Raw genomic sequence first — 25,003 nt, 5'->3', positions numbered from 1 at the left:
AACCATTTATAAAGGTTCAGAACTGAATGTAAGTCAGAAATTGGAAGTTGGCTTCGTGTAGCGCCCAAAACACCTTTTACATACCAAATACTCTACAGAGAATGCCATTTTACATATTCTACATGTTATGCTGCCCCCTGCTGGTCTTGGGACTGACATTTTATCAAGGCTTGCCTGGAAGATGAGCAGAGTATGAATTTCAACAGATGTTAATCAGAACAGGAAGTTTTATTGACACAGATTTATAAGAGGAATAATTGCAGAGACAACTTAATGATAAGGTGTCTCTTAAAATACTGATTCCAGTCAGAGCCCATGTACAGATTCCATGTATCATTCATTCTCCTAATGTAACATCTCCGCTATGGGCACACCACATTGTATGACATTATACAGACACATATATGTTACACCAGGCTGAGTGATGGCATAATCAACTATACTACCTGCTGATGGATGTTTGTGCATATTTGTATTTGGTTGAGTTACAGCCAGGTTTATAGATGAGCACTGTCACCAACCTGCATATCCAGTATTATAATGTAAGCACTGGACACAATGTGCTTGTAAGAGTATATAAACATCTGTTCATACAGCGCTATTTATAATAATGTGTGTCCAGCACTCGTACACCTCTATTCTTGGCCTATTGAACAGATTCATTCATGGCTATCATCTTTGAACTGTCGTTGTCAATGGCAATATTAGTGCTAGATCTGTCACAAGAGGGGCATCTTATTGGGTGGGAGCAGGATGATAAGCAGACCCTGCAGAGATGTAATATACACGGGAAGCTGAAGGACAACGCTGAACACACATATAACTCTGTAATGGAGTAATATAGAGGAGTAGTTACTTTATGAGGCTGTGTACACCAATAATATACCTGGATCTTTACAGAGCAGTGAAACTTGCTGATCCCTCGCATGCACATAACCCTTTGCAGACGCAGCATGGACGTTATGTGCATAAGAATCGCTGTAAATCTGTTGCACAGTGATATGTAAAACTGTTGCTACAGCAAGTAATTGGAATATGCATTGCAGAATCAAGGCACCCACTCTATTAGACACAGCGGCCTAGTCTTCTGTCTCACACAGTTATGGTATTGGGGACACACTGATGGTAACTCATTGGAGAAGAGCTCTGATCTGCTTGGACGTGGTGTCATCATGGAGGTGACGGGTTGTATATCTGAAACAAAGCAGAGATGGTGTTACTGAGCATGCTGCCATTATTGCTCCTATCTACGCTATTATATAACACACTTTCTCTATCGTCCTAGTGGATGCTGGGGTTCCTGAAAGGACCATGGGGAATAGCGGCTCCGCAGGAGACAGGGCACAAAAGTAAAGCTTTCCGATCAGGTGGTGTGCACTGGCTCCTCCCCCTATGACCCTCCTCCAAGCCAGTTAGATTTTTGTGCCCGGCCGAGAAGGGTGCAATCTAGGTGGCTCTCCTAAAGAGCTGCTTAGAAAAGTTTAGCTTAGGTTTTTTATTTTACAGTGAGTCGTGCTGGCAACAGGATCACTGCAACGAGGGACTTAGGGGAGAAGAAGTGAACTCACCTGCGTGCAGGATGGATTGGCTTCTTGGCTACTGGACATCAGCTCCAGAGGGACGATCACAGGTACAGCCTGGATGGTCACCGGAGCCTTGCCGCCGGCCCCCTTGCAGATGCTGAAGTAAGAAGAGGTCCAGAATCGGCGGCAGAAGACTCCTCAGTCTTCTAAAGGTAGCGCACAGCACTGCAGCTGTGCGCCATTTTCCTCTCAGCACACTTCACACGGCAGTCACTGAGGGTGCAGGGCGCTGGGAGGGGGGCGCCCTGGGAGGCAAATGAATACCTATTTTGGCTAAAAATACCTCACATATAGCCTCCGGAGGCTATATGGAGATATTTAACCCCTGCCAGAATCCGTTAAGAGCGGGAGACGAGGCCGCCGAAAAAGGGGCAGGGCCTATCTCCTCAGCACACAGCGCCATTTTCCCTCACAGAAAGGCTGGAGGGAAGGCTCCCAGGCTCTCCCCTGCACTGCACTACAGAAACAGGGTTAAAACAGAGAGGGGGGGGCACTAATTTGGCGATATGCTTATATATTAAGATGCTATAAGGGAAAACACTTATATAAGGTTGTCCCTATATAATTATAGCGTTTTTGGTGTGTGCTGGCAAACTCTCCCTCTGTCTCTCCAAAGGGCTAGTGGGTCCTGTCCTCTATCAGAGCATTCCCTGTGTGTGTGCTGTGTGTCGGTACGTGTGTGTCGACATGTAGAAGGACGATGTTGGTGAGGAGGCGGAGCAATTGCCTGTAATGGTGATGTCACTCTCTAGGGAGTCGACACCGGAATGGATGGCTTATTTAGGAAATTACGTGATAATGTCAACACGCTGCAAGGTCGGTTGACGACATGAGACGGCCGACAAACAATTAGTACCGGTCCAGACGTCTCAAAAACACCGTCAGGGGTTTTAAAACGCCCGTTTACTTTAGTCGGTCGACACAGACACAGACAGGGACACTGAATCCAGTGTCGACGGTGAATAAACAAACGTATTCCTTATTAGGGCCACACGTTAAAGGCAATGAAGGAGGTGTTACATATTTCTGATACTACAAGTACCACAAAAGAGGGTATTATGTGGGATGTGAAAAAACTACCATAGTTTTTCCTGAATCAGATAAATTAAATAAAGTGTGTGATGATGCGTGGGTTCCCCCCGATAGAAAATTATGGGCGGTATACCCTTTCCCGCCAGAAGTTAGGGCGCGTTGGGAAACACCCCTTAAGGTGGATAAGGCGCTCACACGCTTATCAAAACAAGTGGCGGTACCGTCTATAGATAGGGCCGTCCTCAAGGACCAGCTGACAGGAGGCTGGAAAATATCATAAAAAGTATATACACACATACTGGTGTTATACTGCGACCAGCGATCGCCTCAGCCTGGATGTGCAGAGCTGGGGTGGCTTGGTCGGATTCCCTGACTAAAAATATTGATACCCTTGACAGGGACAGTATTTTATTGACTATAGAGCATTTAAAGGATGCATTTCTATATATGTGAGATGCACAGAGGGATATTTGCACTCTGGCATCAGGAGTAAATGCGATGTCCATAACTGCCAGAAGATGTTATGGACACGACAGTGGTCAGGTGATGCAGATTCCAAACGGCACAAAGGTGTATTGCCGTATAAAGGAAGAGGAGTTATTTGGGGTCGGTCCATCGGACCTGGTGGCCACGGCAACTGCTGGAAAATCCACCGTTTTTTACCCTAAGTCACATCTCTGCAGAAAAAGACACCGTCTTTTCAGCCTTAGTCCTCTCGTCCCTATAAGATCATATCTGCCCAGGGATAGAGGAAAGGGAAGAAGACTGCAGCAGGCAGCCCATTCCCAGGAACAGAAGCGTTCCACCGCTTCTGACAAGTTCTCAGCATGGCGCTGAGACCGTACAGGACCCCTGGATCCTACAAGTAGTATCCCAGGGGTACAGATTGGAATGTCGAGACGTTTCCCCTTCGCAGGCTCCTGAAGTCTGCTTTACCAAGGTCTCCCTCCGACAAGGAGGCAGTATGGGAAAAAATTCACAAGCTGTATTCCCAGCAGGTGATAATAAAATTACCCCTCCTACTACAAGAAAAGGGGTATTATTCCACACTATATTGTGGTACTGAAGCCAGAAGGCTAGGTTCAAATCAAGATGGAGTCACTCAGAACAGTGATAACGAACCAGGAAGAAGGGGACTATATAGTGTCCCGGGACATCAGGGATGCTTACCTCTATGTCCCAAATTTGCCCTTCTCACTAAGGGTACCTCAGGTTCGTGGTGCAGAACTGTCACTATCAGTTTCAGACGCTGCCGTTTGGATTGTCCACGGCACCCCGGGTCTTTACCAAGGTAATGGCCGAAATGATGATTCTTCTTCGAAGAAAAGGCGTCTTAATTATCCCTTACTTGGACGATCTCCTGATAAGGGCATAGTCCAGGGAACAGTTGGAGGTCGGAGTAGCACTATCTCGGATACTGCTACAACAGCACGGGTGGATTCTAAATATTCCAAAATCGCAGCTGATCCCGACGACACGTCTGCTGTGCCTAGGGATGATTCTGGACACAGTCCAGAAAAAGGTGTTTCTCCCGGAAGAGAAAGCCAGGGAGTTATCCGAGCTAGTCAGGAACCTCCTAAAAACAGTGCATCATTGCACAAGGGTCCTGGTAAAAATGGTGGCTTCCTACGAAGCAATTCCATTCGGCAGATTTCACGCAAGAACTTTTCAGTGGGATCTGCTGGACAAATGGTCCGGATCGCATCTTCAGATGCATCAGCGGATAACCCTATATCCAAGGACAAGGGTGTCTCTCCTGTGGTGGTTATAGAGTGCTCATCTTCTAGAGGGCCGCAGATTCGGCATTCAGGATTGGATGCTGGTGACCACGGAGCCCAGCCCGAGAGGCTGGGGAGCAGTCACACAAGGAAAAAATTTCCAGGGAGTGTGATCAAGTCTGGAGACTTTTCTACACATAAATATACTGGAGCTAAGGGTAAATTTATAATGCTCTAAGCTTAGCAAGACCTCTGCTTCAAGGTCAGCCGGTATTGATCCAGTGGGAAAAACATCACGGCAGTCGCCCACGTAAACAGACAGGGCGACACAAGAAGCAGGAGGGCAATGGCAAAAACTGCAAGGACTTTTCGCTGGGCGGAAAATCATGTGATAGCACTGTCAGCAGTGTTTCATCCCGGGAATGGAAACTGGGAAGCAGACTTCCTCAGCAGGCACGACCTCCACCCGGGAGAGTGGAAACTTCATCTGGAAGTTTTTTCCACATGATTGTAAACCGTTGGGAAATACCAAAGGTGGACATGAGGGCGTCCCGTCTGAACAAAAAACGGGACAGGTATTGCGCCAGGTCAAGAGACCCTCAGGCAATAGCTGTGGACGTTCTGGTAACACCGTGGGTGTACCAGTCGGTGTATGTGTTCCCTCCTCTGCTTCTCATACCTAAGGTGCTGAGAATTATAAGACGTAGAGGAGTAAGAACTATACTCATGGCTCCGGATTGGCCAAGAAGGACTTGGTACCCGGAACTTCAAGAGATGCTTACAGAGGTCTTATGGCCTCTGCCGCTAAGAAGGGACTTGCTTCAGCAAGTACCATGTCTGTTCCAAGACTTACCGCAGCTGCGTTTGTCGGCATGGCGGTGGAAAGCCGGATCCTAAGGGAAAAAGGCATTCCGGAAGAGGTCATTCCTACCCTGGTCAAAGCCAGAAAGGAGGTGACCGCACAACATTATCACCACATGTGGCGAAAATATGTTGCGTGGTGTGAGGCCAGGAAGGCCCCACAAAGAAATTTCAACTCGGTCGTTTCCTGCATTTCCTGCAAACAGGAGTGTCTATGGGCCTCAAATTGGGGTCCATTAAGGTTCAAATTTCGGCCCTGTCGATTTTCTTCCAGAAAGAATTGGCTTCAGTTCCTGAAGTCCAGAAGTTTGTCAAGGGAGTATTGCATATACAACCCCCTTTTGTGCCTCCAGTGGCACTGTGGGATCTCAACGTAGTTCTGGGATTCCTCAAATCACATTGGTTTAAAACCAGTCAAATCTGTGGATTTGAAGCATCTCACATGAAAAGTGACCATGCTCTTGGCCCTGGCCTGGACCAGGCGAGTGTCAAATTGGTGGTTTTTTCTCAAAAAAGCCCATATCTGTTTGTCCATTCGGACAGGGCAGAGCTGCGGACTCGTCCCCAGTTCTCTCCCTAAGGTGGTGTCAGTGTTTCACCTGAACCAGCTTATTGTGGTGCCTTGCACCTACTAGGGACTTGGAGGACTCCAAGTTGCTAGATGTTGTCAGGGCCCTGAAAATATGTTCCAGGACGGCTGGAGTCAGGAAAACTGACTTGCTGTTATCCTGTATGCACCCAACAAACTGGGTGCTCTTGCTTCTAAGCAGACTATTGCTAGTTGGATGTGTAATACATTCTGTGGCAGGCCTGCCACAGCCAAAATATGTAAATGCCCATTCCACAAGGAAGGTGGGCTCATCTTGGGCGGCTGCCCGAGGGGTCTCGGCTTTACAACTTTGCCGAGCAGCTACTTGGTCAGGGGCAAACACGTTTGCTAAATTCTACAAATTTGATACCCTGGCTAAGGAGGACCTGGAGTTCTCTCATTCGGTGCTGCAGAGTCATCCGCACTCTCCCGCCCGTTTGGGAGCTTTGGTATAATCCCCATGGTCCTTTCAGGAACCCCAGCATCCACTAGGACGATAGAGAAAATAAGAATTTACTTACCGATAATTCTATTTCTCGGAGTCCGTAGTGGATGCTGGGCGCCCATCCCAAGTGCGGATTATCTGCAATACTTGTAAATAGTTACAAAAATCGGGTTATTATTGTTGTGAGCCATCTTTTCAGAGGCTCCGCTGTTATCATACTGTTAACTGGGTTTAGATCACAAGTTGTACGGTGTGATTGGTGTGGCTGGTATGAGTCTTACCCGGGATTCAAAATTCCTCCCTTATTGTGTACGCTCGTCCGGGCACAGTACCTAACTGGCTTGGAGGAGGGTCATAGGGGGAGGAGCCAGTGCACACCACCTGATCGGAAAGCTTTACTTTTGTGCCCTGTCTCCTGCGGAGCCGCTATTCCCCATGGTCCTTTCAGGAACCCCAGCATCCACTACGGACTCCGAGAAATAGAATTATCGGTAAGTAAATTCTTATTTTTGCATACCTGAGAGCATTTAGCAGCCCTTCTGTGCTTGTTGATGGTTGGTCTTTCAGCACCTTGATGCAGCCTTTCATCTGCAAACAAGAGCAGCACTGTTACATACAGAGAGCAGCACTGTGTTACATACAGAGAGCAGCACTGTTACATACAGAGAGCAGCACTGTTACATACAGAGAGCAGCACTGTTACTCACAGCCTTGGGATGACTAATTATTCAAAGTGGACCTGTCCCCTACATGCACCAAATGTTTCAAAATGATAAAATATATTTTACACCATCTGTGACTACGCTGAATCTTTTCTATCATTGTACGGGGCAGTATATGCAGTAGCAGGAAACAAGGTGGAGATAGTATCGAGAATCAAAGTCTGGCTCTTCCTACATATTTGTCTGATGTCAAATCCTCAGTATTTATATTTCGGGTTAGACTGCATACCGGGCCTGATTCAGAAGCGGTCGTAATGCTGCTATTGCAAGCAAATCAGCCAACGTTTTCTTACTGTGCATGCGTCTGAGCCGCAGTGCGCACATGCAGCGAGTGAATTTGCCATTGCGGTTGCACCGAGGAATTAGTCACAAAGTGTGTGACAGAAAGACAGCGTTTGGGCAACCAATCCCTGTTCCCACCCCCAAACGCAGGTGTGTCATGGCTGTTTTCTGGGTGTGCATAAAATAACAGTTGCGATCTTACGTGCTACTGGAGAGCACTCTGCGTCCTGGGAGAGCAGCTCAGCCTGCGCCTGTACAGAGGCAGTTTGACTCTGCGACATGTTCCAACCTGCGATGATGGTACAGATGTATCAACAATTATACGCTGATGGACGAAAATGATGCAATTGCAGTGGGCGTCCCTATGCTCAGATTAGCTTCTACCCAGGGAGGTCATTCCGAGTTGATCGCACATAGTAACTTTTTGCTGCTAGTGCGATCAACTTGACGCCGCCTATTGGGGAGTGTATTTTAGCATGCAAGGCTGCGATCGCTTGTGCAGCCCTGCTATGCTAATAAAGTTTCCTGCAAAACAAGACCAGCCCTGCAGCTACTTACCCAGTGTGACGGATACAGCGATGAAGGTCCAGGCTGTGATGTCAGACATCCGATCTCCAAACGCATGCGTTCGCCTTACCACGCCCGGGAAACGGTGAGTAGACGCCCCGATCCTCCTTCCCGCTGTCAATATTCTTGCGATCGGGCCTGCAATCACTTTTTTCGGTCCTGGCGTCGTTGCCTGGCGACTGCCATCGCTGGGCAACAACGCGCGTGCACACAGCTGCAATTCCGACCCCTTCGCACCGCAGCGAAGAACCGCTGCGTGCGAACAGGTCGGAACGACCCCCCATATTAGCATATAATCACAATTGCTTAATGCACAAGATAGCAACAGCAGCAGCTAGAACAAACAACCACATCTGAATCAGGTCCACCATGTGGTATAACTATATGCCTACCTGCTCCATATGTGCAGTCCAATAACATGAATACAAAACTTCTGTAATTCTCCTACTTTAGCTGTTTAAAGTAAATACTAATTAAGTCTGATAACTTATAGAAAAGGCAGCTACAAGAAGCTATAGGTTTTATTAATTAAATGTAAGCACCTTAATTTAAATGTTTAAACTTAAGGCAAAGTGGATGTAGATACCAGAATGGGTGGTTGTGAGGGATATTTCATTCGACTTACACTGTAAGAATATATTATATTAAAATGCATTTATATTTGTATACTCCACAGGACTTTCCATTGACATTTTGCAGTTACTCATGTCTAGGGAGAGGGTTATAGGATCAGCAGCAGAGGCCACTGTTCTGGTCTGCAGATGGTATATTGTGAGTGTGGTGTGAGGTTCTATACATAGGCATAGGAATAGTAGGTGCAGGGGGTACGGCTGCTATGGGCCCCCCGTGCACCCACTTTCACTTTCTGACAGCTACACACACTGGCCTCACCTCCTCCTGTGCCTCGTGGCTTCTCTTTTAAGCAGTGTGCTACTGCTGCAGGCACATCTGCTGCCAGCTTCACTGCTGGCTCTGTCTCTCCTTTCTCACTGACGCTGGCAGAAGGCGTGACATTGATTAGTCTGGCTCCTCCCAGCATCAGTGATCATGGAGAGACAGAGCTGAAAAGGACACTGATGGGCGTGGTTTGCAGCCTGTCTGAGCAGCGGTGTCCCGGGAGAGCTCCTGATAAATGCCTCCTATTCAACCCATTATAATACAGCCATCTGGGTTTACTCAGCTCCTGGAGCCCTGTTATATTGTCCCTGAAGCAGGGCAATCCGTGTGGAAGAGCTGCGGAGCCGGGGAGCAGGTTTTTCCTGTTCCTGCAGGTTGACTCTCCCGCTGCAAGTATCCCTCTGTGGGGCTGGTGAAGTGCCTCAGCACAGGGGACTCCTGGGCTAACTTATCTGTTATTGCAGACCTGCTGGAGCTCAGTGACAGCGGCCATATTGGGGGTGGCAAACGGGATCCATCTCCATATAAATACCAAACGGACGCTCTTTAGGTGCTGCACAGCCCCTGCTCTCCCTGGAGCCACAGTGCAGCCCCCATCTTACAATACCACACGTCTGCCAGCCACCCTAAGAGAAATAAAAACCTCTGGAGCAGTGTTATATCTGCCGGTTGCCGGCGCTGCACACTGCCTGCCGTCAGACCAGACAGGGGACAAGTTCCGGTGCCACACTGCATTAGACAGCTCCTGGGGACACTCACACATGGACGACTGGGTACGATTGTGGGACCACCTACCCTCGTCCCCCCCCCCCCTCCGACGCTGCCTAGTCCTTACTCTCCCCGACTCTGGTGTCCCGCTGCTATCGATTGCTATCAGTATTTGTCAGCTGCCCTAGGAGGATAGCGATGGGGTCACTGGACCTCCTCTCCCCCTCTGCACTATCTGGGATGCTGGCCTAGCAACACAATTTGTCCTACCTGGACCGTGATAGTTTTCTTTATACCTTTACCTCTTCTACTTAACATACATCTGACAAACACAGTCTGTGTCTCTTTTTACATTTGTGATATCCCACCTACCCTCTTCACTTTCCCATAATGGTGTAAAGAAACAGGAAAAACACGCAGGCCCCCACAAATTTTTTTGGACAAAAATCTAAGGGCCCCCCAACTCCTGCATTGCTCACGGATTCTCCTTCCTCCCCCTGTTCATCGGAGACGAGTATAGGCCCACAGATCCAAGCAGTTATGACCAGTTTACTTGAAGGGGTGCAGTCCTCCTTTAAGCAAGAACTTTCCACAGCTATCGCCGAGTTCAAATCTGATCTCACGGCCCTTGGTAATCGTACAGACGCTCTTGAATCGAAGACAGACAACCTTTGTCGCTCTTAACAGCGTCTTGACTCGGAGCTCTCCAGACTCCATGATGAGCTGGAGGACCTCAAAGAACGTCAAGAAGATCAAGAGAATCGCTCCCGTCGCAACAATTTGCGCATCCGCAATGTGGCGGAATCAATCCTTAGCTCTGCACTACCGTCCTTCCTGAAAGACTTCTTTCAACACATCTTACCTGACCTTTCAGATGCTGATTGTCTCTGTGATAGAGCCCACAGAGCGCTCCGAGCGAAGCCTGCGCCGACAGAACCGCCCAGGGATGTCATAGTTCGTCTACATTATTTTCGTTCAAAGGAACGTATTCTGATGTCACTATGAGACTCTCCAGTGATCGACTTCCGGGATATGCAATTGCAAGTTTTCAGGATCTTGACCCCTCCACCATTCAAAAGAGACGGGACCTCCAGCCTGTTACTCGATAACTACGCCAACACCAAATACGATATAGATGGGGATTTCCCTTCATGTTACAAGTTACAGCGAACAATTCTACTCACTCCGTAAAAACCTTAAATCAAGGTCAGGATCTGTTGGCTAAGCTTGGTCTCCTCCCTGTACCGTCATCCGATGGTGGGACTGCCTCTTCCTTTGGGCAACGACGCTCCCAGATCCCTTCTCCTGTTTTTCATATTTTGGGTTACATTATTGTATCTTCGGCTCCAGCCGGCTCAACTATTGAGGTCCAGAGGGACCCGCTTCTCCTGCATTAGCTTGCTGTTCCCACTACCCCCGTGCTCCCTTTATTTGCTACTTTAGAATATGATGTTTTATATTTGTATAGCTGTCCTTGATTGGGACCCTATAATTCAGGATTTTCTCCAGTATGGGTTCTCTATCCCTTTCTTTTCTTCTATGTCTCTGATTATTGGTTTTTGCAGTTCTTCTTCATTCCTTTCCCTTCTTCCCCGGGTTGGGTTTCCACTGCTTCTCTTTTGTTCTTTGGTATCACATGGCGCTTAAATTGTTCTCTATAAATGTTAACGGGCTTAATTCTCCTAAGAAACGTACAGTGATGTTGTCCGCCTGTCGGAGAGAGACGGCGGATATAGTTTTCCTCCAAGAGACCCATTTCGCCGGTACACACTCTCAACTTCACGGTAAGCAATTTACCCAGACCTTTTTTGCCTCTGCTGACTGTAAGAAAAGGGGGGTAGCTATATTGATTCACCGTAACATCCCATTTGTCCACACTACAACCTAGCTGATCCCGACGGCCGGTACCTGATAGTGATTGGTACGCTCCGCACTGATATTCTAACGCTAGTGTCTGTATAAGCCCCTAATCAAGACCAATCCAGTTTTCCTCGCACACTCTTTTTGCATCTTAATAGAGTAGCGCAAGGCCACATTATTTTAGGTGGGGACTTTAATACTGTGCTGGATCCCTCCTTAGATAAATCTATTGCTCCTAAAACTAAAAAGGATGCATCCCCATCTGATGCTGCCCTCACATTGACATCCTCCCTCACGCAGCTTGATTTACGAGACACCTGGCATCTTAAACACTCCAACGCTAGAGACTATACCCACTTCTCTGCACCTCATCGCATTACTCTCGAATAGATATGATACACGTATCTCACTCACTCTCGACGTTGATATCTGATTCAGGCATCACTCCCTGTTCATGGACGGATCATGCAGGGGTGTATATCCTGGTAGACTTCTATGGAACACCTAATAAATCCCGTAAATGGCGTCTTGACGATACTCTTCTTTCGCACCCCTCTACCCTCTTAGACACCAAATTGAACCTGAAATTTTTCTTTGAGGAAAATGCCTCCCCAGAAGTCTCTCCTAGCCTAGTTTGGGAAGCACATAAAGCCACTATTCGCGGCCATATTATGTCTAAGGCCTCAGCCATACGTAAGAAAGCAGCACAGGAAATTTCCTCATTGGAATCTAAAATTTCTGCGCTTTTAGCCCAACATAAAATTGCCCCGTGCGACTCCCTACTTTCCCAGATAAATAACCTCAGAGGTCAGTTAAACACCCTTTTATCGCGGAGAGCGGCAGCTATACTACAGAAGCGCCGTCAAAAATTTTACGATACAGCGGATAAAATTGATAGTCTCTTGGCTAATAAGTTGAGAAGTAAGCGAGCTATGGGACTGATAGAAAAACTACATTCTTCTACATTAGACGCACTCACTTATGATCATAAATTGATGGTGGAGGAATTTCGGGACTATTATAGCTCCTTATATAATCTCCCTGCCCCCCCTCTCCCCCCCCCCCCCCCCCGATGGGGCCCGGGGGGAGCATGTTCATACTTGTTGGGTGCACCCTTGCCGGGCTTGACAGAACCACAGATTTCTTTTCTTAATGTGGATATATCGCTGGAAGAGACGGTTGCCGCTATTAAATCCATGCGGTCGTCAGCTGTCCCTGGTTTAGATGGCTTTACTGCTCAGTATTACAAAACATTCCATACGGAACTGGCCCCATACCTTACCTCGCTCTTTAATAGTGTTCTAGAGGGAGCATCATTTGCGCCAGCGAGGGTACAAGCGGACATTATTGTGATTCCGAAGCCGGAGAGGGATCCAACAAGATGTTCCAACTATCGCCTGATTTCTTTGCTGAACGTAGATCTTAAGATATACATTAACATTTTAGCCAACCGCCTAGCTCCCCTGCTTACGCAACTGATACACCCAGACCAAGTGGGCTTTATTTCTGGCCGCCAGGCCTCCGATAATACCAGTAGAGCCATAGATTTGATTCACTCTATCCATAAACAGAAGCTACCCTCGTTGTTGCTAGCATTGGATGCTGAGAAGGCTTTTGACAGAATTTCTTGGCACTTTGCTTTCTCAGTACTCCGAGAGGATGGGCTTTTCTGGCAAATTCCTAGAAGGTGTCTCGGCGCTTTACAGATCCCCTACTGCCACGGTTTCTGTTAATCGCCTCACCTCTTCCGCGTTCAACATCACTAACGGCACCAGACAGGGATGCCCGCTCTCCCTGTTGCTATTTGCCCTGGTTATGGAACCGCTGGCAGCAAGGATCCGAGCTAATATAGATATAGCTGGAGTGCGGGTAGGCCCTTCTGAACATAAAATTGCGCTATATGCTGACGATGTCCTAATATCTCTGGGATCGCCATCTCAGTCGTTCCAACCGCTCCTCTCTGAGATAGACCTCTACTCTAAATATTCAGGCAATAAACTTAATACGAGAAAGACTGAAGTATTGAATTTTTATATCCCTGGCCCGACCAAGCTCTCATTGGAAAATTCCTTTCCATTTCAATGGCACAAGCAAAAGATCAAATACCTAGGTATTTTTCTAACACATAGCCATCATCAACTTTACCAAGCTAATTTCCCTAGGCTTCTAGATCGAATTAAGTCAGATTTGTCTTCTTGGTCTAGCCTCTTTATCTCCTGGATAGGTAGGGTAAACTCGGTGAAGATGAACGTGCTCCCTCGGATACTTTACCTGTTTCAGACCCTCCCGATATTTGTTCCTCCATCTGTTTTTAAATTCTTACAATTTCATACGTCACAATTGATATGGGCGCATAAACGTCCCCGTGTCCGATTGAAACTCTTACAGCGCCCAACACTTAGTGGCGGCTTAGGCATCCCAGACTTCAGAAGATATTATTTAGCCACACAGATCTCACACTGCGTACAATGGTGCAACCCCGAATCTAGAAGGGTCTGGGTATCTATAGAAGCCGCCGAAGTGGGTCTCTCTACTCTCTCTTCTCTGGCTTTCGAAATCCTGCCGCCCCAGAACTATAGCATCCCATCCCGTAGTTTCCCGCTCACTAACGATTTGGGACTTTGCCAATAGGAAATATGGCTTGGCCCCATCTCCTGTCATCCCAATATTACACAACCCTGCATTTGCATTCCTTGGCAAGATAGAGGTATCTTATATCTAAATGATATTACAAGTGATACTAACTTTCCACAGTTTTCTCAGGTTCAAGAAACTATTGATATTCCCTCTAGGTATTTTTATAAATTTTTACAACTTACACATTTTCATTCCTCAATGGGCCGCATCCTTTCTAGAAGGCCCCTGACCATGTTTGAGACTATATGTTTCAGACGTCACTCAACCAAAGGCTTAATTTCCCTCATATATACTACTCTCACTGGGGATACTCCCTCTCAGCGTGATCCTCATGAGAGAGCTTGGGAAACGGACCTAGGCTCGGCTTTAGATGACGAGGAATGGTCTGAGGCCTGGGGTAACGCAGCGTCTAATTCCATCTGCGTTAGAATCAAAGAGAATGTCTATAAATTATTATATAGATGGTATTATGTACCATCTCGCTTGAGCAAAATGTACCCGGATACGTCGGATAGATGTTGGAGAGCATGTGGCGCAGAGGGCTCTTTTCTACACATATGGTGGTCATGTCCTAAAATAGTGCATATGTGCAGGGAGGTGATTAACTTTATATCTAGTTTGTTGCAGATCTCTATTCCTTCTGACCCTAAATACATTCCCCTCCCCTTAAACCTACCAACACTAACAAAATTTAAAAATAAATCGTTACGTCATATAGTATCCGCAACAACATGTTAACTAGCTGCAGATTGGAAAAACCCTATTCCGCCTTCCATGCAATCTATAATTGCCCATATCTGGTACGTTTACCGCATGGATTACATGACTAGCATCATAAATTGCTCCTCTAAGTCATTCGAGAAAATTTGGAGTCCATGGCTGGCAACCCAGCATGCCCCTTCACCCTTTAATCTGTGATACCCTGCACCATATTTGATGGGACCCTCCCGGGGACTCTATCCTATTCTGTCCATTCTTCTCCTTTTTTCTCTTCTTCTCTGTCTTTCTCTCTTCTCGATCCTCTTCTACTCTTACTCTTTACTGTTCGTCGGTTAGCTACGCTGTTGACTGGCCCTTTTTCTATTTTATACCATCCGCTTTCTGGGTCAAAAATGGGTCACTGTTTGTTTTTTCTTTATAATTGCCAACTGTTATGCTATATTTGTAATGTAACCTGCTGAAACCACTAGCTGTTGGTACCTGTTTGCATTTGTGATCCTGTGAATAAAAATTACTTTGAAAAAAAAGAAAAGGACACTGACAGCAGATGTGCCTGCAGCAGAAGCACACTGCTAAAAGAGAAGCCACGGGGCACAGGAGGTAAGGGCCTAGTTTGGGAGTACGGGGGGATGCAAAGCGGTTTGGGGGGCAGGGTCGTAGGGTTGAGGTTGCGGTGCAAGGGGGGCCCTGAAAAGTTTGCTGTGGGTCCCCATTTGGAATAGCTACGCCCCTGGATCTATAGTTTTAAGTTCTAAGCACAAAGGGTGAGGGAATAATACAATAGAGATACAGTTTCTCAAATATATTTATTTAGTGATTTATGAGAAGGAAGAAAAAGCTATTTCAGGTGATATGAAGTGTGGGAGATTATAATAATATTAACTCTAATTTCTATTTACATAATTATACAGTGTGTTATTAATAAACAGATCCCCTGCTAACTCTTTTTGTATTGACCCTTTACATATCTGAAGTTATTAATAATGTCTCCTTAGTCTCCACTTTTCAAGGGAATACATATTTAACCCAGTAAGCCTTTCCTCATATTCCAGTGTCTCTAACCCAGGCCTGGCCAACCTGTGGCTCTCCAGCTGTTGCAAAACTACAAGTCCCATCATGCTTTGCCACAGTTTTGCTATTAGGGAAAGCTATTACTGTGACAGGGCATGCTGGGATGTGTAGTTTCACAACATCTGGAGAGCCACAGGTTGGCCAGGCCTGCTCTAACCCTTTCATCAATTTAGTAGCTCGCCTTTGCACTCTTTCGAGCTTCCCAATATCTTTTTTATAATATGGTGCCAAAAATTGAACACAATATTCCAAATGCGGACGTACCAATGGACTTTACTTGCCTTCTTTGCTGCATTTTGACATTGTGTACTGTTATTAAGCCTATTATCTATGAGCACCCCCAAATCTTTTTCCACTACTGCTACCCCTATATTTTCCCCATTAAGTGTGTAGGATGCAAGTTTGTTTCTAATCCCAAAGTGCATAACTTTGCATTTTTCAATATTGAATCTTATTCCCCATTTAGACTCTCAAGTTTCAAGTTTAAGTAAGTCCATTCTGTAGAGACTCCAAATTAATTTCTGAATTAATTACCTTACACAATTTAGTATCATCTGCAAAGATTGACACTGTGCTTCCCAGGCCTATTTCTAGATCATTAATAAATATAGTGAACAGCAGTGAGCCAATTACGGACGCTTGTGGTATTCCGCTGACTACTGGTGCCCAGCTGGAGAACATCCCATTAACCACTACTCGTTGTGCCCTGTTATCCAGCCAATTTCCTATCCATGTACAAATAGTATTTACTAGTCCAAGTTCCCTTAATTTGGTGATCAGTCTCCTGTAAGGCACTGTATCGAAGGCTTTTGCAAAATCTAAAAACACCACATCCACTGCTTTACCCTGGTCGAAATTATCGCTCACTTCCTCGTAGAAACTAATTGTTTGTTTGACACGATCTGTCCCTCACAAACCCATGCTGACTATTGCCAATAAACTTAGAATTCTGCAGATAATCCTCTATGCCAGTGGTTCTCAAACTCGGTCCTCAGGACCCCACACAGTGCATGTTTTGCAGGTAACCCAGCAAGTGCACAGGTGTAGTAATTACTCACTGACACATTTTAAAAGGTCCACAAGTGGAGCTAATTATTTCACTTGCGATTCTGTGAGGAGACCTGCAAAACATGCACTGTGTGGGGTCCTGAGAACCGAGTTTGAGAACCTCTGCTCTATGCTATCCCTCAAAATTCCTTCCAATATTTTACCCACTATAGAGGTTATACTAACTGGTCGATAGTTCCCAGGATGATTTTTAGATCCCTTTTTAAATAATGGCACTACCTCAGCTATACGCCAATCCCTCGGTACCGTACCTGATCTAATTGAACTATAGTATAAGGGTTTTTCTAGCTGAGCCCTAAGCTCCATAATAACCCTCGGGTGAAAACCATCTGGGCCCGGTGATTTATTAATCTTTATGTTGCTTAGTCTCTCTGGGACTACTTCCTCACTTAAACAAGTATCTAGCCACAAATCATTATCATCACTGTCGTTATGCACTACTGTCACTGTCTGATTCTCCCTGGTGAATACTGATGAAAAAAAATTGTTCAGTATATCCACTTTTATTTTGTCATTGTTTATCAAGGCTCCCAGTTCATCTTTTAATGGACCTACATTCTCTTTTTTTAACCTTTTACTGTTTATGTATTTTTAAAACTTTTCAGGATTGGCTTTACTTTCTATAGCGATTTGCTTTTCGTTTACAGTTTTAGCTGCTCTTATTACCTTTTTGCACCTTTTATTGCATTCCTAGTAATACTGGAATGCCTCCTCCCCTCCAATTGATTTAAATGCTTTGAAAGCCCCCCCCCCCCTAATTAGCCATTTCTTTTTTGACCTCCTCATTAGGCCACATTGGTTTGTGTACATTACAAGTTGCATGGATTGTACATTACACGTTGCATGGATTGTACATTACAAGTTGCATACTCACATCAATTTTGGAGGTTTTTGCAAATGCTCCAACCGGATGCACGTGATCATATAGAATGATAACGCCGACCATCACTCGCATGCAGAATAGCAGTGTCTCAGTGCTGGTGAAACGGCTGCGATACCCACTGAGGTAAAAAAAATATTAGAAATAGACATTAGATTGTGTGTTTTGGTGGAAGATCACTATATACTTTTATAATTTAGAACCTGATACTGTGTCATATGCAAGTCCAAAAGCAGGCAGCTATTCGCATTAGCATAAAGTAGCAAATCAGGCTGCAGTGAACGGACACTCTTGCAAGCGTTTTGCGCCGATTCAGAATCAGGGGTCTATTTACTAAGCATTGGATGGAGATAAAGTACCAGCCAATCAGCTCCTAAATGCCATGTTACAGGCTTACTTTGAAAAATGACAGTTAACAGCTGATTGGCTGGTACTTTATCTCCGTCCACCTTTTCTCCATCCAAGGCTTAGAAAATAGACCCCATAGTCTCTTAATGACCTATAAGACCACAAAATTTAAATATTTGAAACTGGAAAGTAAACATAAGAGTATGGTACTTAAGGATGTGAATTGTGAAATACTTCATGCTGTGTCACAGTACAACAGACTACCTCATTTAATCACATTATATTCAGTTGTACACACATATTATCACTATAGCAACGTCACGTAGAGGGGTGAGTCTCATCATTCCTCTTCCGCTCTACCGCAACCTGCTGGCAATACCAGAAGCATGTTTCACACAATGAGATGCTGCCCTTTAAGACACGGGGCTGTCCACATCGCCCACACCCGGAGGCTTGTAGGCGGACAAGTGGATGGGGGTTGGTTTACTCCTTTCTCTAAACTGTACAATTACAGTTCAAACAAGTGTCCTATCACTCACGTTCACATCTTTTCAGGTACGGAATACCTGAATTTTCAAACCTTGTTCCCTGCATGTTGCTGTTCCCTACCACTCCACAGCATCAATTACTTGAATATTTATCTGCCTGGCTCCTTCATTTATTTTCCTCTGGCATCTACATTATTGAGAAACTCGACAAAGCGTCCTCATATCTGCAGAATTCTAAGTTCTATTAATTGTCAGCAACTCTATACTTCTCTGTAACATCTTCTCTCCCCAATGCCTACACAGTAGCGGATCTTGCCACAGGCAAGCAGGATTTTTGCCCGGGGCGCCGCCGCCACCGTGGCAAGATCGCTACTAGTGGCGTGCGGTGCGCGATGATGTCAGGCGCACCGCACGGCATTGTGGGAGCGGCTATAAACGCTAGAGGTCATAATTGATCTCTAGTGCCTGTGCGGTGCTATGGGAGCAGTGCCGTAACTAGACATTTTAGCACTGTGTGCAAGAAATGGCATCGGCGCCCCCCCAAGCAAAAACAGGGGCAGTGCGAATCGTAGGCGCGCAGCAAAAATATAGGGGCGTGGCTTCATGGGGAAGGGGTGTGGCCACAAAATAATACCAATTCATATATAACGGTTCACAGTAGTCTCCATTATTCAAATACGCCGCACAGTAACTCCGGTACACCAGGTAGAGCCCCTTTTGCACCTTACGGCGGACAGATTCCCCTTTTTACACATTATGGCAGACAGAGTCCCCTTTTTTACACAATATGGCAGAGAGCGTCCCCTTTTTTACACAATACGGCAGAGAGCGTCCCCTTTTTTACACATTACGGCAGACAGCGTCCCCTTTTTTACACATTACGGCAGAGAGCGTCCCCTTTTTTACACAATACGGCAGACAGCGTCCCCTTTTTTACACATTACGGCAGATAGCGTCCCCTTTTTACACATTACGGCAGACAGTCCCCCTTTTTTACAAATTACGGCAGACAGAGTCCCCTTTTTTACACATTACGGCAGACAGCGTCCCCCTTTTACACATTACGGCAGACAGCGTCCCCTTTTTTATATGTATATACACACACACATGTATAAACACATTACATATATATATATATATATATATATATATATATATATATATACACACACATACTATATATATATATTGTTTCTTTTAGGTTGCTATGCGACACCTGTGACGCGGCACGACGCTCAGCGGTGGATGGACACACTAGCAAAGCGTCCCCCCTGAGAGGCGGGCGGCAGGGCTGCGCATTGATGAATCTGGGGGCGTCCATGGAGACGGGCTGGCGGTGCGGCCTGCTACTGACGTCAGCGGGAGGCGACGCGGCGGGTGGCCGGATCCACGAGCGGGTGTTCGGCGCCGTTGAACAGGTGAGTATAATTGTCTCATTACGTCTTGTATCTGTCTAAGTGTATTTATACCTGTTATGTAACTCACTTTTGGCTAGTTAGGCCCTGAGGACGGGGGTATCCCCGAAACATGTCGGATTAAACTAACCATTTTTCTTCATCACAAGTCTGCCTGAGTGCCGCCTATTTCTACTACCTACATTTGGAAAGTTCTTACCTTCTCGAGGAGGGCACCGCAGCCAGTAACTTAAAGAGCAGGGAGTGCCGGGACTTTTTTGTTTGGAGATATATATATATATATATATATATGTATATATATATATATACATAGTAGAGTCCGAACAATCAAATGCTCCAGACAGGCACGGCACTCCAGGACTAGATGTAAAGATATTTAATGGTCCAGCTTCAAAGCACAAGCATATTACATATTGCAGCAGTGGTCGGGAAGCAGGAGCGGGCTGGTATTTTTTTATTTTTTTATTTTTGGGGGTAAGCGGCGCTACTAGGGGCATTAATACTGGGGGCACAGTTAAAGGGGACCCAACTACTGGGAGCACAGCTATAGGGGGCCCAACACTACAGGGGGAAAAACTACAGGGGACACAGCTACAGGGGGCATAATGGTAACCACGCCCCTTCCCCCATCAAGCCACGCCCCAAAGGGAACTTTCACCCTGGGTGCCACAAGGTCTAGAACCGGCCCTGTGCCTACATTCCTGGCAGTGCCGCTCCCAGCAGCGCCAAAACAGTAGCAACAGCCATTGATTGATACCAGCTACTCTTCACAATCTACATCGACCTCGATGTCTTCCATGGCACACTAAAAATGCAACATCTTCAAAGTAGTATGTCATTGTCCTAAATCTCACACTTCTTATGACTTCACCACATATACTTTACTCTTATCTACCACTGCTATAGAAATGCTCTGGACACTGCAAACATGCTTTCAGTCTCTTATCTCTGCTCAGACTTCTAATCACAAGTGACTTTTTTTACATTTTAGTCTCTTCTCAACCTTCCAACACCAAACCCACCAGCTACCATCAGACATGAAATGGTGTAGTCTTCCTTAGCCAGAAACCTTTCCAGTTCCTGCCCTGAACCCTCTGGCACACTCTCTTCATTCATTCCACAAATGAAGATGAAGTATCTACTCTCGTCTCATCTTCCTAATCTACTGCCTCTCCTCTTAATCCTACAGCCTTACAAATCAGTCAAGCCCTATATCCTTTGATGATCCCAACCTTAATTAAAAACTGTAAGCTCATTGCCTTTGCTGGTATTTTTCCATTATTATTCAAGGATACAGTGATTACCCCTATTCTAAAAAAAACCCCAAAACAAACAAAACCTCCTGACTACCAAATTACTGTGCCATCTCTCGGCTTTCTTGACTCTTGAAGATTCTCAAGTGGCTTTCTTATACTCGCCTCACATCAGTAAGACTTTCATTCCCAACACTGAGACTAATATGGTCAATGATTTGGTCACTGCTAAATCAAGAAGCCATTAATTCTAATTATCCTGTATCTCTTTGTTGTATATGACACTTGGGACCACTCTCTTCTCATACAAATCCTACGTTACCTAGGTCTTCCACACAGTCCGTTCTCACATTGGCTGCAGGTATTTTACAGAATTCAATATATAATATATTACTACTAATATACAAGGCTGTAAAAAACATTACACCAACATACATCCCTTTTCATCTCAAAGTATCACTGTCACAGGACTTTTTGGGGGCTGCTCCCATTCTATGTAATGCTCTCCCTCACACAAGATTTTCTTTTAGCCAACAAACCTTTTAAGACAGGGGTGGGGAATGTGTTTTCTACCAAGGGCCATTTGGAAATTTATAAAATCCTTCGGGGGTCAAACAAAAATTATCAACTTTCAAATTACCCTGCCCCCCAGTAGTTCTGCTCCTTAGAGGCGTGCCAAAAATGGGTGTGGCCAATTAAAATGGGACAAGATACACATATGCCCCCAATAGTACAGTGCCAGATATACAAATGCCGCCAGAGTGCCAGATATACAAATGCCGCCAGAGTGCCAGATATACAAATGCCGCCAGAGTGCCAGATATACAAATGCCGCCACAGTGCCAGATATACAAATTGCTCCCACAGTGCCAGATATACAAATTGCCCCCACAGTGCCAGATATACAAATTGCCCCCACAGTGCCAGGTATGCCCCCACTGTGCCAGAGCCACATATTCCCCCACAGAGCCAGATCCACAAATGCCCCCACAGTGCTCCCCCACCCCACTGTGCTGCTCACCGCTGCTGCTGCTGCTGCTCCGTCCAATGGCGTGTCTCAGCTGTCGGGGGGTCAGGGCAGGGAGGAGAGTGTGGCTATGTCAGGCGGCGGCGTGTAGGATCTCAAACCAGCCGCCGGTTCGTTAGCCAATCAGAGCTCGCGGACCAGCAGCGGCGGCTCCTGATTGGCTGCCGGTCCACGAGCTCTGATTGGCTCACGAATCAGCGGCGGGCTGGTTTGAGATCCTACCCGCCGCTGCCGCCAGACAAGTAGCTGCGCTCTCCTCCCTTCCCTGACAGCTGAGACACGCCGCCGCCGGACTGAGCGACGGCGTGTCTCGCTGACACAAGCGGGTGGGCCGGAACAAACGGCTTTTCGGGCCTTATTCGGCCCGTGGGCCGGAGGTTCCCCACCCCTGCTTTAAGGGTTCCCTGAAAACCTCTCTCTTCAGACAAGCATTCTTAGCAAGTTCCAGATCTACCCACTAATCTACCCGGTCACACAGTTCAAACAAAATGTATGTGTTATTTCCAAATCCAAACAACGTCAGGCCCTAATTGGTGCCTAAATTGCTGTATGACTGGAGCATACAGCGTACTAAGCACTTTTTACCCTTGTAATATTCCTGTTTCCCTATAGATTATATCTGAGCTTGCAAGCAAAGCTCTCTTGCATCTTCTCTGTCTGTGCTGTGTTCCCAATTGTAAAGTGCAATAAAATATGCTGGAGCTATGTAAATGTTTTTAAAAGGTTATTAATTAATTAATTAATCAATTAATTAATTAATTAAATACATAAATAAATAAATAATGGATACATACAGCTGATGGACATGACTCTCCTATATCTACCACACACAACTTCTTCCAACTTTAATTACTGCCTCAACTTAGTGGAGCTTGTATGTTCTCCTGTGTTTGCATGGATTTAATCTGAGTTCTCTGTTTTCTTTCCACAAGCCAAAAACATACAGGTACAGTAGGTTAATTGGCTTCTACATATTGAAATATCTTTGGGGAAGGGACCCACGTCTATACACAGAATGTATTTGTTTTATATACACCAAATACACATAGCCTGAAGCTAATTTTATACAATATTTGTAATAATTATGTGCATTATCAAAGCTTGTGTATATACTAGTTCTTCACTCTCATCCACATCCGTAACAATAGCTGGGGAGCTCCTTAATGTTCAGTCTGAAACGGTTCATCCCTATAGTGGTTGTACTGCCATTAGAGTGTGAAGGGCACTCTCTCCAGGCTTAGTGAAGAAATGCCGCACATTTATTAAACAAGGCACCACTATCCCAGTCACACACACTATTTCTGTGTGTGTCGGTATATATATATATATATATATATATACAGGTTGAGTATCCCTTATCCAAAATGCTTAGGACCAGAGGTATTTTGGATATCGGATTTTTCCGTATTTTGGAATAATTGCATACCATAATGAGATATCATGGCAATGGGACCTAAATCTAAGCACAGAATGCATTTATGTTACATATACACCTTATACACACAGCCTGAAGGTCATTTAATACAATATTTTTAATAACTGTGTGTATTAAACAAAGTTTGTGTACATTGAGCCATCAGAAAACAAAAGTTTCACTATCTCACTCTCGCTCAAAAAAGTCTGTATTTCGGAATATTCCGTATTTCGGATATTTGAATATGGGAAACTCAACCTGTATGTGTGTGTGTGTGTGTATATATATATATATATATATATATATACATATATATATATTCTCCACAAAGTTCAGTGTTGCGCACCAGGATTTAATAGTATCCAGAGTTAATTTCCAGTTGAGTGCTGCTTCAAATCCTCTCCACGCCACTGGAGTATTTGTAAAGATTGTTAAAGAATGGAGAGCGCACTCATAAATGCATAAAAAGTAACACCTTTACTTGTAACAAATGTTCACATACATTGAAGTTAAAATTCATCAACAACGGTATTTTCACCGTGACTTAGCCACTCCGATGTTCGGATCCACGGCTCGTCTCTACACCGGCTCTGTTCCCGGAGGATGACGTCACAGCGTCCACGTCAAATCAGCCACGCCCGAGCGTGGCTGATTTGACGTGGACGCTGTGACGTCATCCTCCGGGAACAGAGCCGGTGTAGAGACGAGCCGTGGATCCGAACATCGGAGTGGCTAAGTCACGGTGAAAATACAGTTGTTGGTGAATTTTAACTTCAATGTATGTGAACATTTGTTACAAGTAAAGGTGTTACTTTTTATGCATTTATGAGTGCGCTCTCCATTCTTTAACAATATATATATATATATATATATATACACACACACACACACACACACACACACACACACACACACACACACACACACCATCCGGAAGGTATTCACAGCGCTTCACTTTTTCCACATTTTGTTATGTTACAGCCTTATTCCAAAATGGAATAAATTTATTTTTCCCCCTCAGAATTCTACACACAATACCCCATAATGACAACATGAAATTTATTTTTTTTAAAGATTTTTGCTAATTTATTAAAAATAAATAACTAAGAAATCAGATGTACATAAGTATTCACAGCGTTTGCATGAAGCTCAAAATTGAGCTCAGGTGCATCCCGTTTCCACTGATCATCCTTGAGATGTTCCTACAGCTTAATTGGAGTCCACCTGTGGTAAATTCAGTTGACTGAACATGATTTTGAAAGGCACACACCTGTCTATATAAGGTCCCACACTTGACAGTGCATGTCTGAGCACAAACCAAGCATGAAGCCAAAGGAATTGTCTGTAGACCTCCGAGACAGGATTGTCTCGAGGCTCAAATCTGGGGAAGGGTACAGAAAAATATCTGCTGCTTTGAA

General features: G+C 45.3%; 1 protein-coding gene across 8 annotated transcripts in view; it reads right to left on the bottom strand.

Moving 5' to 3' along the window:
• Window positions 1–209: 209 nt before the first annotated feature.
• Window positions 210–25,003, bottom strand: part of LOC135032268 (CYFIP-related Rac1 interactor A-like) — a 144,383-nt gene continuing 119,589 nt past the window's right edge. For all 8 annotated transcript variants that reach the window (XM_063954073.1, XM_063954074.1, XM_063954080.1 and 5 more), the window contains 3 exons: window positions 17,635–17,761; window positions 6,746–6,816; window positions 210–1,194 (listed from right to left, as the gene is read on the bottom strand). In XM_063954073.1, coding sequence (XP_063810143.1) covers window positions 1,131–1,194; window positions 6,746–6,816; window positions 17,635–17,761 — 262 coding nt within the window. In that variant the 3' untranslated portion in view covers window positions 210–1,130. The remainder of the gene's footprint in view (window positions 1,195–6,745; window positions 6,817–17,634; window positions 17,762–25,003) is intronic.

Source organism: Pseudophryne corroboree, chromosome 2 (genome assembly GCF_028390025.1).
Source record: "Pseudophryne corroboree isolate aPseCor3 chromosome 2, aPseCor3.hap2, whole genome shotgun sequence".
Lineage (NCBI taxonomy): Eukaryota > Metazoa > Chordata > Amphibia > Anura > Myobatrachidae > Pseudophryne > Pseudophryne corroboree.
Note: the sequence above shows the minus strand (reverse complement) of the source record. Positions and strands in the feature narration are given on the sequence as shown.